This window comes from Ictidomys tridecemlineatus, chromosome X (genome assembly GCF_052094955.1).
Source record: "Ictidomys tridecemlineatus isolate mIctTri1 chromosome X, mIctTri1.hap1, whole genome shotgun sequence".
Classification (NCBI taxonomy): domain Eukaryota; kingdom Metazoa; phylum Chordata; class Mammalia; order Rodentia; family Sciuridae; genus Ictidomys; species Ictidomys tridecemlineatus.
In genome coordinates this window covers 85,934,512-85,947,755 of record NC_135493.1, presented here as the reverse complement: position 1 = coordinate 85,947,755, position 13,244 = coordinate 85,934,512, and the positions used below count along the sequence as shown (strand labels likewise).

The 13,244-nt window shown below is 50.0% G+C and overlaps 1 protein-coding gene across 5 annotated transcripts; it reads left to right on the top strand.

Annotated features, from left to right (window-relative positions):
* The first annotated feature begins 499 nt into the window (after positions 1 to 499).
* On the top strand, positions 500 to 12,546 carry Tfe3 (transcription factor binding to IGHM enhancer 3). 5 transcript variants are annotated; one of them, XM_005338668.5, is made up of 10 exons: positions 500 to 788; positions 3,013 to 3,126; positions 4,141 to 4,444; positions 5,368 to 5,613; positions 5,789 to 5,893; positions 7,726 to 7,843; positions 8,384 to 8,440; positions 8,621 to 8,696; positions 10,042 to 10,189; positions 10,704 to 12,546. In XM_005338668.5, exons 1-10 carry the CDS (start codon positions 673 to 675, stop codon positions 11,145 to 11,147), a joined length of 1,728 nt encoding a protein of 575 aa, XP_005338725.1. In that variant the 5' UTR covers positions 500 to 672; the 3' UTR covers positions 11,148 to 12,546. The 5 variants fall into 5 exon arrangements, with proteins under 5 accessions (XP_005338725.1, XP_013219892.1, XP_077890978.1 ...); XM_013364438.3 differs by having other exon boundaries at positions 764 to 788; positions 4,206 to 4,444; XM_078034852.1 differs by lacking the exon at positions 500 to 788 and adding an exon at positions 1,600 to 1,686 and having other exon boundaries at positions 4,160 to 4,444.
* Positions 12,547 to 13,244: the final 698 nt, after the last annotated feature.

Genomic DNA, 13,244 nt, shown 5'->3' with positions numbered 1-13,244 from the left:
ACGTGAACCGGGAGAGGGCGCGGTTCCTGAAGCTAAATGCTTGGCCTGGAGACCCTCGGCTAGCCGACTGGTCATTGGTGCGCAGACGCAGAAAAGCCGAGGAGCGGCTTAATATTATCTTGCGGAGGGATAATTTGAGAAGGGGAGGCGTGGCTCAGACACCGATGCAAACATGGAGGCGTGACTCAACCAAATCACCCCTCGCCTATTTGCCTCCGTCACTGAGGGCGTGGTCTAGGTGCCCCCTCCCTGAATGAGGGCGGGTCGAACTCAAGGTTCAGTCCGCCTCAAAGGCGTGTCTTAGGGCGGGCCCCTGGAGTCTCATCTCAACGATTGGATGCTTCACTAAGGGGTGTGGCTATATGAGCTGTCCATCCCCAGTGTGGTCACTTCCTGTGGAGTTTCCCCAGTTCAGGGAGGAGGGGGAAGAGGACGAGGGGGAGGAGGGCGGTCGTCCGGGGTTAGGTGTGGGGGGGGTGTCGGTCCGTTCAGGGCGGGGGATGACTCACGGCCCATCCCATCTCTCCGTCGCCGCCCGCCCGCGCAGAGCTAGCTCCATGGCTTAGCGGAGGAGGAGGCGGTGGCGAGCGGGGGGAGGGGGACTCTTATTTTGTTAGGGGGACCGGGCCGAGGCCCGACCGGCCTGGCAGGGCTTGCCCGGGGCCGGGCGTCATGTCTCATGCGGCCGAGCCAGCTCGGGACGGCGTAGAGGCCAACAAGGAGGGCCCTCGAGCCGTGTTCGTGCTGTTGGAGGAGCGCAGGCCGGCCGATTCCGCCCAGCTGCTCAGGTGCGGGGCTGCCTGGGGCCGGGAGTGCTAACTGGGGTGTCCGGGGGGGGGCCCTCATCTGAGAGCATTGGGACCCCTGACTGGGATTGTAGGCCCTTGGCCTAGGCTTGGAGGACGTTGGGGCGCCGATCTTGGGGGGGCACCTAAGGAATCTTGTGGTGGCCTGCTTGGACTGAGGCTTAAAGGAGTCGTGAGAGTGCATTAAGGGGGGCAGGGTCAGATTTGGGGGGCCCTTGACTGGGTCTAGAATGGCAGATTCTGTAGTATCCAGAAACTAGTCTGAGGTATCAGAACTTGGGGGACTAATTAGAGTCTGAATGTGGGGTCCTTGAGTTGGGCATGAAAGGAATTGTCAGGTACACTGATTGAGGATATACTGATTTTAAGGAAATCCTGGAGCCTTTCTCTCTGTGAAAGAAAGATCATGGGGTGCAGAGGTGCTGTTTTGGGACCTTAGTGACTCCCAGTGATTGGTTGATGTGTTTGGGAATAACTTGAATCTGGAGAGACTGGAGGGTATTTCAATTATACGGTGTGATACCAATCTTGTGTGTGTATGTGAGTGAGCAAGAGAAGTAACATTCACCAAGACTTGTCCAGAATAATCCTGTTACCCTTGCCCACCCAGTCAGATCCCACACCCTGCAGAGGCTTGAATGGGAGATCACCCGGTAGAGTAGGAAGCTCCCGGCAGGCCTCAGACCTTATTTGGGAACCCAGAGGAGGGTCTTGTTCCTGCTGCCACTCACGCCTTTCAACCAGCCCTGCCCACTCACTACCCACACACTCCCTCTTCTTTTCATCTGGCCCTCCCAGTCTGTCTCGGGCTGGGGGGGGGGGTAATCTTGAATCTGTCCCTAGAGCTGGAGTGAGTACTGATTGCACCATCCCGGCATGGGTAGGTTCTCTTCTCTGGCTTCTTCTCATTCCCACTCTCATCAACCCTTTTTGGAGCTCCATCTCTCCCTGCCCACCCCAGCACCCCATCTCTTTCAACTTCTGTGCAATGGGTGTGTGAGCATGGGAGGGGGCTTTGCCTCCTTTCTGCCTGGGATTGTGCTGACCTCAGCGGCTCCCCTAGCTTCCTCTTCCCTACTTCCTGGGTGGTTTTAGGGCCCCATCTGAAAGTGAGGAGTGGAAGGAAGACAGATCCTTGGGGAGGGGAGAGGATTCTTATCAAGTGAAGTCACCCTCAGTCTCAGGATTTTAAATCTTTGACTAAATTCAAGGATGCATATTCATCCACATGTGTGTAAGTGTTCCCTGGGCACTAGGGTTCTTGTACCCAGCATGGAGGGCTGAGCAGGAACCTTTCTGGGTTTACCATCTTCTAATTCCTTATAGTAACCTGGATCATCACAGAAGTGGGCACAGTTTGAAGGGAGGGGTGTGCATGGCTTCTTGTTTTGTGTGCCAGTGGATCTTGATACTGGAGATGTGTGTGTGTGTGTGTGTGTGTGTGTGTGTGTGTGTGTGTGTGTCTGTGTCTGTGTCTTGATCTATCCCCAGAAAAACAGGAGAGAACTGGGTAGGTTCCTCCAGCTAAGAAATGAATGCTCATATAAAGCAGATCATCCACCCAAATTCTCTCTCTTGTAAATCCAAATTGTTGGAGTGAGGGAGCCTTTCATGTTTCCACTTTTATATTTGGGTGTGTATTAATGTCTCGTAAACTCTGGCTGGGGCTGGGGAAAACTCACTTGCAAAGGGGTAGCTCTTAGATAAAGTGAATGGTCTCCAGTTGTCTTTGTGATGCATGCAGTTAGTGTTACATTGGACAGTTATGCTGAGGGATGCCCCTAGGTGTGTGTGTGTTTGTGTAGATCCAAACATAGGCTAACATTCAACTGTCAGAACAGTAGGGGATAGGGGTGTGTCTGGGAGAACTCTGAATTTAAAGTCAGGAATGCTTTGAAGTGAATTGTAATTCCTAAATTCTGTTTTTCTCAAACTCTGGTTGCTGCTACATGTGATTGTTAGAGTGAAGGGGTTGGGATTCAGGCATTCATTATTCTGGCTCTTAAGGGACCATGGATAACTCAGAAATAAAGAGTTAGGAGAGGAAAGGGGATGGGGAACAGATGAAGGGATTCTCGGTGGAGGTAACCCAGCAAGGTGGCCAAGTATGCTTGAGGGCTCCCTCCCTCTTTGTCTCAGAAAAAAGCAAAGGAATGAGTTTTCCCTATAATCACTGACCACCCCCCTCCCTCCTTCCCACCCTCAGCCTGAACTCTTTGCTTCCGGAATCTGGGATTGTTGCTGACATTGAATTAGAAAACATCCTTGATCCTGACAGCTTCTACGAGCTCAAAAGCCAACCCTTACCCCTACGCTCCAGGTATGACTGGCCTACCTGATACCCCCCACCCCAGTTCCTCAGCCTCCCCTCCCTACAGGGCAAGAGTCCCTCAGTGCTAGCCCAACTCATTCTCTCAGCAGCCTGTATTTTCTAGATAGTAAAATCAGGGCCCTAAAAGAGCATGTCACACAGGGAAACAGGTGGGCAAACTATGTTATCTCTGATCAGAACTCCCCTGCCTTCCTTAACTATACCTACCTACCCATGGATACACAAATATTCTTGCAGGCCTGGAGCACCCAGTGGAAGGGAATGTCCTGCGTAAATTCCCGCCCTAGGTGGGCGGAGTCATGACCATAGCCCCGCCCACACGTTACAAGCCCACCCACCCTAATCTCTGGAGGAACCCCTACTACTCTCTTCTTTCCCCTAGCCTGGTAGTCTAAATGTGCTGAGTCATCGGCCTGAGCTCTAAGAGAGGGGAGGGGACCTGGAAGAGGGGCAGGAAGAGAGGATTGTGAAATCTCTGAGATTTTCAAGACTGACTAGCTCCTGGGACCAGAGGCCCTAACAGGGAAGGAAGGGGGTGCCCGAGACTGCCCTTTTATCCTGATGCCCATGTCCAGGAGCTCCAAGAGCATCTGCAGCCCCAAATTGGATTTAGGAGTCCTTTGCATACCTTGTCCATTGCTGCAATCTGAATTCTGCTTCCACTCGACCTTTAAATGGGATACGCCCCTCTTGCAGAGCCTAGCAATGGCATCTCCATGTACGATATGAACTGGCTCAAACCTAGGCTTAACTATTAGGAGTGAGGGCTAAAAAAATTCCCCCACTAGTCTGAACTCTGAATGCTGACACGGAGTCTGATTCCACTCTGACCCCTGAGGGCTGCAAACAGGCCTGGTTCCTTTGTTTTGCCCTCCACATTGTAGCCTCCGAAGGCAAAGAATCTGCCTGGCTCCTGTGTCTGTCTATTCCAGCACACTATGACCCTTAGACACGGGAAGAGACTTTTAGCTTACGTATGGCCCCATATTTCCCATTCCACAGCCTCCCAATATCACTGCAGGCCACACCAACCACCCCAGCTACACTCTCTACATCGTCTTCTGCAGGGGGCTCCAGGACCCCTGCCATGTCGTCATCTTCTTCATCCCGGGTCTTGCTGCGGCAACAACTCATGCGAGCCCAGGCACAGGAGCAGGAGAGGCGTGAGCGTCGCGAACAGGCTGCAGCTGCTTCCTTCCCCAGTCCTGCACCTGCCTCTCCTGCCATCTCTGTGGTTGGAGTCTCTGCTGGGGGCCACACGTTGGGCCGTCCACCCCCTGCTCAGGTGCCCAGGGAGGTGCTCAAGGTAAGGTGAGGTCTAGAGACCCTGAGAGTTACTCCAGGTGTCAAATAAGTGGTCCTAAGAGCTAGGGGTGGCCTGGGGTCCTAGTGTCTTTTTGGATGAGGTTCTAGGGTCTGTAAAGAAGGTCCCTGGTAGTGTTTAAATGGTTTGTGCTAATGTCCTATGTGTTTAGGGTTTCTGAGGTATTTTTGTGGACTTGTGAGTAGTTCTTAGGGGCTACAAGGATATCTTGGTGGACCACGGATGATCATCCAAGCCCCAGGTGGGCACTGGCTTTGTAGGATGAGCTTCTCATGAGTGAGTGAGTGTGTGTGTGTGTGTGTGTGTGTGTGTGTGTGTGTGTGTGTGTAATTCTTTGGTGATTAGGGTGTTTTGGAAAACCATGTGTAGTTTCCAGATGTTAGGTGGTGTTAGAGACTCCAGGGGAGTTGTTAGATGGTGTCAGAGATTCTAGGGGAGTCTTGGGAACAGTGACAAGGTGATCTAGAAACTGAGAGTTCTGGTCAGCTGTGGGTGGATCTTAGGGACTATGAAGGATTTTTGAGCAAGGGATTAGGTCTTTGGTCAGATTCACCAATATTTTTTTCCAGTACTGGGGATTGAACCCAGATATGCTCTATCACTGAGCTATACTCCCACCCCTATTTATTCTTTATTTTGAGGTAGGGTCTCGCCAGGTTGCCCAAGCTGGCCTCTAACTTATGATCCTCTCTCATCTGTCTCCCAAGTAGCTGGGAATACAGGTGTGCGCCACTGCGCCTGGCAAGATTCATCAATGTTTTTTATGGGTTTTCAGATTCTGGACCCAGTTTGCATACCTAAACCTAGGAACAGAGGAGTCAGGAAGATTAGGCTGGGGCTCAGAATCACCCCTCTGATACTGTTCCACCTTGTCCCCTCCCTGCCCCGTCCTTCTTATCTCATAGGTACAGACCCACCTGGAGAACCCAACGCGCTACCACCTGCAGCAGGCACGCCGGCAGCAGGTGAAACAGTACCTGTCCACTACACTTGGGCCCAAGCTGGCTTCCCAGGCCCTCACCCCACCACCAGGGCCCACCAGTGCCCAGCCGCTGCCTGCCCCTGAGGCTGCTCACACCACTGGTCCCACAGGCAGCGCTCCCAACAGCCCCATGGCACTGCTCACCATCGGGTCCAGCTCAGAGAAGGAGGTAAAAGGCTGTAGACAACTCTCTCATGCCCTTCTTCCAATTTTTCTTGTGGTGCTGGGGATGGAACCTAGGGCCTTCCTTATACATGCTAGGCAAGTGCTGTACCACTAAACTGTACCCCCAGCTTTCCCTTCCAATCCTTCTAACCCTGTACAATATTTACTTTTACCCCCAGATTGATGATGTCATTGATGAGATCATCAGCCTGGAGTCCAGTTACAATGATGAGATGCTCAGCTACCTGCCCGGAGGCACCGCAGGGCTGCAGCTCCCCAGCACGGTGAGGCCTTGAGACGGGTGATTGATTGGTCTGAAAATTAGGGCATCCTTTTATCACTAAGAATACACCCTAATTTGTTGGCTGTGTATATATGAGACCCTTGCCATTGATTGTACTAAGGTAGAGAGGGAGGCCCTATGATGAGAATATGGCATAGTATTGCCCTTGGGCCTTGTATTGGACTATGTGAAGCGGAGGCCCTTATAGACTTTGAAGGGAGTTTATGGAGATATTAAGGCATACCAAAGCACTTGGGCTTTCCTATAGAAGTACCAAGAGATAAGAATCATATAGCAATTTGAATATCCCAAGGGAGTCAGATGTTTGGGGCATCCCCAGACCATGTATTGACTGGAACATGCCCAAAGGCTCAAAATTTGGTGTGGGTTGTAACAAGTGGTATCTTGTAGTGTACTGGGCCAAGAGGCGAGGCCCTAGTAGAGAATGAGTAAAACTTTCTGGAATAAGGGATGTACTGTTATAACATTCTGACACTAGTACATTATAAGGATCTCATAGCTTGCTTTGCAATATACATAAATAGCTATGATTTGACTTTGTTCCCACTTATCAAAAGGATAGAAGCATTTGTAGTCCAGACATGGTACCACACACCTATAATCCTAGCAACTCGAGAGGCTAAGGCAGGTGGATTGCAAGTTTGAGGCCAGCCTCAGCAACTTCACAATACCCTATCTCAAAATAAAAGAATAAAACAGGCTATAGATGTAGCTCAGGGGTAAAGTGCCTCTGAGTTTAATTCCTAGTACTCTCCCCCAAAAAGAATGTATAAAAATAGTACCAGTTTGGATCTGGGGGTATAGCCCAGCAGTAGAGTGTTTGCCTAGCATGTGTGAAGACCTGGGTTCTATTCCCAGTACTACAAAAAATTGGTACCAGTTTATTAGAACTTTTTCTTTTTTAATTTGTGTGGTCCTGGGGATTGAACTTAGGGCCTCTCACACACTAGGCAAGCATTCTACCACTGAGCCACATCCCCAGTCCAGAAGTTTTCATTGATTTTGACACAGGGATTGGGATCTTATATCAGACAGATAAGGAAGTGTCAAAACATGACAATTCATCAAGAGGTGGGACTTGGGTGTACTTTTATACTGGTTTGTTGCACTGGAGTAGATCCAGGAGAGTGTAGAGGAAAGAAAAACATTAGGCTGATCTAAAAGCAGTGGTAGTTGTTGAGTAGTTGAGAGCAGAATGTGTGGGAAAATGTCCCTAGAGTCATTTTCCTAGAGTTAGGACCTTGGTACATGGTGTGGTATTTAAGGTGGAATGACTTGATCAAAGTGAAAGACTGAAGATTAGGTTGGAATGCTCCAGAAGGCCAGATTTTGGGTGGAATGTTACCATGACAATTTACCAAGGTCTGAGGAGATTGGGTTGGAGTGTTCCAAGAATGTTGGATTGGAATGTTGTGCTGGGAGGAGCTATCAGACTGGAATGTCACATCAGAGCTGAGAAAGACCTGAGAATGGTGGTTTTCCAGCATTTCTTCTCAGGGCCAGCACTGCGGTTTGGGAGAGGGCTTTGGGAGATCCCCTAAAAGATTTGAGGGACCTGGTAGGGGTGATAGGCATACTAGGCAGGCTCTAGTCACTCAGCAAAGCACAAGAGGTCCACTTTGCTCTGTCCCCCCACATTGGGTTGCCATGTGAAATTTCCTTGAAGAAGGAAGGGTTCCTGGGACAACCAGTCCTTGCATTAGAGGGCCCTGTCTTTGGGATGTGTGGGGCCAGTCAGGAGCTTGGTTCTGAGGAGAGGCTGAGCCTGGGGCCTATTCCCAACCACTGTGTCTGTGTTCTCGCTGCCCTCAGCTGCCTGTGTCAGGGAATCTGCTTGACGTGTACAGTAATCAGGGTGTGGCCACGCCAGCCATCACTGTCAGCAACTCCTGTCCAGCTGAGCTGCCTAACATCAAACGGGAGATCTCTGGTAAGTACCAGAATCTTGACTTCATACCCCCACCTTGTACCTTGGGCTGAGCTCCATGCCTGCCAGGTCTTGGGGTGTAGCTCAGTAGTAGGGTGTCTGTTTGGTATTCATGAAGCCCTGGGTTCAGTTCCCAGTACCAAAAAGGGGGAATAAAAAACAAGCAAGCAAGAATGAAATGGGCTGTTTTTGCATTTTCTTTATATGATCCATGGTCCTGCTTTCACCTCACTTCTTCTCATCTTGGGTATAACAACTGGCTTGTCATCATGTCCTCATAAAAATAATAAAGAAGAGTCACTTTTTAAAACAATTCACTTCAAGCTGAGTTTGGTGGCCTGTACCTATAGTCCCAGCTACTCAAGAAACTGAGGCAGGAGGGTTGCTTGAGCCCAGGAGTTCATATCATGGGCAACACAGTCTGACCCCATCTCTTTAAAGAGTCACTTCCCTGGTCCCCAGCCCACCAACCCCTACCTCTGTATCTGCATGTGCTCCTTCTTTCTGTGTCCAGAGGCCTTTACCACCCCTGCTCTCTTCCAGAAACCGAGGCAAAGGCCCTGTTGAAGGAACGCCAGAAGAAAGACAATCACAACCTGAGTAAGCCTGAGTGTGCACGCTTGCCCATGCGCTACACATTCCTGCTTTGCTCTGAGTTCTGGCCCTCTCTCCATGGGGAGCCCCCTCCCTATACCAGCTTTCCAGCATCCCATTTTCTCTTCCCTCTTTTACCCATTGATGACTCTTTCACCTTTTCTTTCTCTCTCCCTGCCTCCAAAGTTGAGCGTCGCAGGCGATTCAACATTAACGATAGGATCAAGGAGTTGGGCACCCTCATTCCCAAGTCCAATGACCCGTGAGTCTGGGCTGGGGATCCCAGGCCAGTGGGAGGTGGGGGGTGCCCCATGCTAAAGAATTTGTTCTTTGATTGGCCCTCCATGAAGTCTTGCCCAAGCGCCAGTTCTCTTCTGGTCTTTTCTCAGCCTGAGCAGGGTTGCAGACTCTCACTGTGTGCCCATCTAAAATATTAAGTGTGTGATGGTATGGTTTATATGTCCTGTCTGCTCCCTACAGAATATATTGCACCTAGTGTTCTATTCACTTAGTACTTCCTTTATTTATTCTATTCAAGATTTATTTATTAAGCCTCTATTTTGTATCAGGTACTGTGGTAGGCCCTGAGGATACCAGAGGGAAAAAGAGAGACAGAGATCCTTGACCTCATAGAACTCAAGTTTTAGTTGGGGCAGACAGACAGTAAACAAGATGAATTAGTAAAATCTGAGAGGTTCACATTTTGATCAGTGTCAGGGGAAAAACAGAACAGAAAGGAGCTAGGCAGAGTGGCACACTCCTATAATTCTAGCTACTCAGAAGGCTGAGGCAGTTGGATTGCAAGTTTGAGGCCAGCCTTAGCAACTTAGCAAGGCCCTAAGCAACTTAGTGAGACCCTGATTCAAAATAAAATATGAAAAGAGTAGTAGTGTAGCCCAGTGGTAGAGCTACACCCTAGCATGTGCAAGGCCCCAGGTTCAATCCCTAGCACCCCCCACACACACATACACACACTCGCAAAAAACAGAAGGAAGGTGGGAAAGTGTTGGTGCATTGAGAAAGGTGAGAGTTTGGGGTGGAGAAGGTGATATTTTGGGGTGAGAAGGGTGGAACAGGTGGGCCTCAACTCAGGACAGACTTCAGCTAATAAGGAAATATTTGAATTAAGAGCCTAAAGATGGGGGCCTGGGGTATAGCTCAGTGGTAGAGTGCTTACCTCACATGGTCAAGGCCTTGTATTCCATCCCCAGCACACAAGAAATAAAAAGCATAAGCAGGCTAGGTAGGTAGCCATGTAGGTGTTTAGATGAAGAATATTCTAGGCAGAGGGCACAGGTGGGCAGAAGCCCTGAGATGTGGATGGTTTTCCATGTTCTACAAGCAATGAGAAGCCATTGTGGCTGTAGTGCAACAAATTAAGAGGGCCATATATGGCAAAGGATCCAGATGGGGTCAGGTCACACAGGTCTTCCAGGGTATGGTGTGTAAACCCTTTCTAGACAGGGAGTTTTCATACCCTTGAGTAGCCTTGCCTCAAGTTCTGGGCATCTGGTAGGGTGTTCCATTTACCTGGTATGATCCCCCCTCACCTCTTGAGAGACTCCATATTCAGCCTTTCCATTTTTCTTCCGCCTTGGGCCCCATAGAGAGATGCGCTGGAACAAGGGCACCATCCTGAAGGCCTCTGTGGATTATATCCGCAAGTTGCAGAAGGAGCAACAGCGCTCCAAAGATCTGGAAAGTCGACAGCGGTCCCTGGAGCAAGCCAACCGCAGCCTGCAGCTTCGAATTCAGGTCTAGAAGGAAGAGATGGTGGCAGGGGTGACCGGGTGGGAGTGGAGGATCCTGCAGGCAGAGGCAGAGCAAGAACAGACCTGGTTTCCCATCTTGGCATATTTGGGGGATTCTCCAGGTTTCCTGATTCATAAGATGATGATGATGATGATATAATAATCAAAACATTAATAAGAATACTAATTAATGTTAGCTAACATTAATAACATTTATGACTATTAGCTAAAATACATGGTATTTATCTTGTGCTACACACTGTAACAAGTTTTATATCCATTAACTCATTAATCCTTACAACAGTCATATGAGATGATGGGGACCATTATTATAACCCTTTTATAGACTGGGACTCTGAGGCTCAGACTTTAAGCCACTTGCCTAAAGTTTTGAAACTATCCAGTAGCAGAGGTTGAATTGGAACTCAGGCAGTCTGGATTTTTAACCAATACCCTCCTCTGCCTCTGGGAGACTCAGAACCCCATCTTTTTCTGTACCCATCCCCTACTTTTTACAGGAGCTAGAACTGCAGGCCCAGATCCATGGTTTGCCAGTGCCTCCCACCCCAGGGCTGCTCTCCCTAACCACAACTTCAGCCTCTGACAGCCTCAAGCCAGAGCAGCTGGACATTGAGGAGGAGGGCAGGCCAGGCACAGCAGCATTTCATGTAGCAGGGGGACCTGCCCAGAATGCTCCCCATCAGCAGCCCCCAGCACCACCTTCAGATGCTCTTCTGGACCTGCACTTTCCCAGTGACCACCTGGGGGACCTGGGAGACCCCTTCCACCTGGGGCTGGAGGACATTCTGATGGAGGAGGAGGAGGGGGTGGTGGGAGGACTGTCGGGGGGTGCCCTGTCCCCACTGCGGGCTGCCTCTGACCCCCTGCTTTCTTCAGTATCCCCGGCTGTCTCGAAGGCCAGCAGCCGCCGCAGCAGCTTCAGCATGGAGGAAGAGTCCTGATCAGGCCTCACCCCTCCCCTGGGACCTTCCCCACCCAGGAAAAGGAGGAGGAGTCAGGATGAGGCCCTGCCTTTTCCCCACCCTCCCATGAAACTGCCCTGCCCAGGAATTTTGGGGGAAGTAGAGATGTGATCAGGCTCCACCCCTGTAATAGTCAAGGAGGAGGAGTCCGATGAGGGTCTGCCCTTTCCCCCAAAGGCATAGCCCAGTGCAGGTATTTCAGAGGGAGAAGGCTGTGAGATCAGGGTCTGTCTGCTGGGGATCACAGCCTTGTCCCTGCTCTATGGGCCCTACCCTTGATCAGGAGACCAAAGGTGACAGGATGAGGTCCCACCTCTGCCGGCTAAAGACTTCCTAACCAGGTCTCCTGGGAATAGGAGATGTCAGGATGCTGCTCCATCCCTTCCCTGGGATCTGCCAGTCTAGCCCATCTTGGCACTGGAAGAGGAGGTCCCACCCCTGGGGGGGTTAAGCCCATCTCCTTCCCCATGAACCCTTCCCTGTCCAAACAAGGAATAGAAATGAGGACATGACCCAGCCCCTTCCCATGGGAACATGAGTCCTGACCTTCTGGGAATGGAGGCCAGGCCCCATTCTATCCCTTCCCTATAGGAAGAGTCCAGCACAGGTGTTTCAGGTGTGAAGGAGTCAGTAGGAGCAGGCGATCCCACTTGAAGACCACAGTCCTACCCTTGGCACTTAGCAACATCTCATGCAAGCATTCCACTCAGCAGGGAGGAGCAGTACTTAAGCTCCCCACCTTAACCTGGGACCAACCTGACCTGACCTAGGAGGGCTCTGAGCTAACTCTGCTCTTGGGGAAGAGGACAGATCTTGAAATTCTACAGTTTTATTCTTCCAACCTAGATCTGGAGTAAGAGTTAAGCCTCTACCATTGGGTAGAGTCCAGTCTTCTTCCTTTAGGGAAAGTTTGGGGAGATGATGGGGATTACTGGGGATCCAGACCAGTTGTCTAGTACCCCAGTACTGTTGTTCAAAATGTAGAACAGGGTGAAGGACAGGGCCCCTCCAGGGAGATCCCTGCCCAGGAAAAAGACAGTCTCCCTTACAAGGCAGAGGCTTGGAGGAAGGGTTGCAAAAGTGTATTGTACCCTCTCTCATTTGTTTAACTGATTTTTTATTGTTCCCCCTACTCAGAAGCTAGGTTATCCCCAACCTCTGGCCCTCACTCAGTTCTTCATTTGGAGGATTCCCCCCATTTCAGAGTTATCAAGAGACACTCCTTACCCATCCCCACCTCTCCTGCTGCCTATACCCAAGGTCATCAGCTTTGGATTGCTGGGGCCAGGCCCCAAGGAGGGTGTACTGAGGGGTCTGTAGGTTTGTGATTAAAATAATAAATGCTAGGCGTGTTTGATGCGCTTTTAACTTTGGCAAAGTGTCTCATGTGCTTGTTTTTTACTGTGTAGTGAATGTGGTCTGTGCAGACCAAGAGGGATACAAGTTACTGGAAGAAGCATTTCAGAGTGGTAGACAAGGGAATTTAGATAGGAAGAATGTCTGGAGGAAAATCACCTGTATGCAAAAGCAATCAGTCCTTTTAATGACCTGCCACATACCCATCTAACTTTTGCAGTTATTTCACCTGATATATTTCCCAGAGGGCTGGTGGTCAGAAAGTGCTGCTGCTCATTCCCATTTCCTGTTTGGAGAGGCTGAGGAATAGAATTAAAATAAGTGTTGTGGGGCTGGCAGTGACACCCACTTGTAGTCACAATTTATGTGGTGCATGCCTGTAATCCCATTTACTCAGGAGGCTAAGGCAGGTGAATCATAAATTTGAGGCCTCCCTTAGCAACTTGGCAAGACTCTGTCTCAAAATAAAAAATGGACTTGCTCAGTGGTAAAGTACCTGGGGTCAATCCCCAATACCTAAAATAATAAATAACTTCTGAAGATAGGCAGCCTGTAAATGTGTGAAGCAATAAATGCTTAAGTGAGATAAGGGTAGAAGAGGAAAATAAGATATGCTTACAAGTTCATTCCCACCTCCCAGTTCTGGGGATGGAACCCAGTGGGTTGAACTTTCTAGGCAAGCATTCTATTGGTGAGCCACATAGATCCATGCAAGCTCTT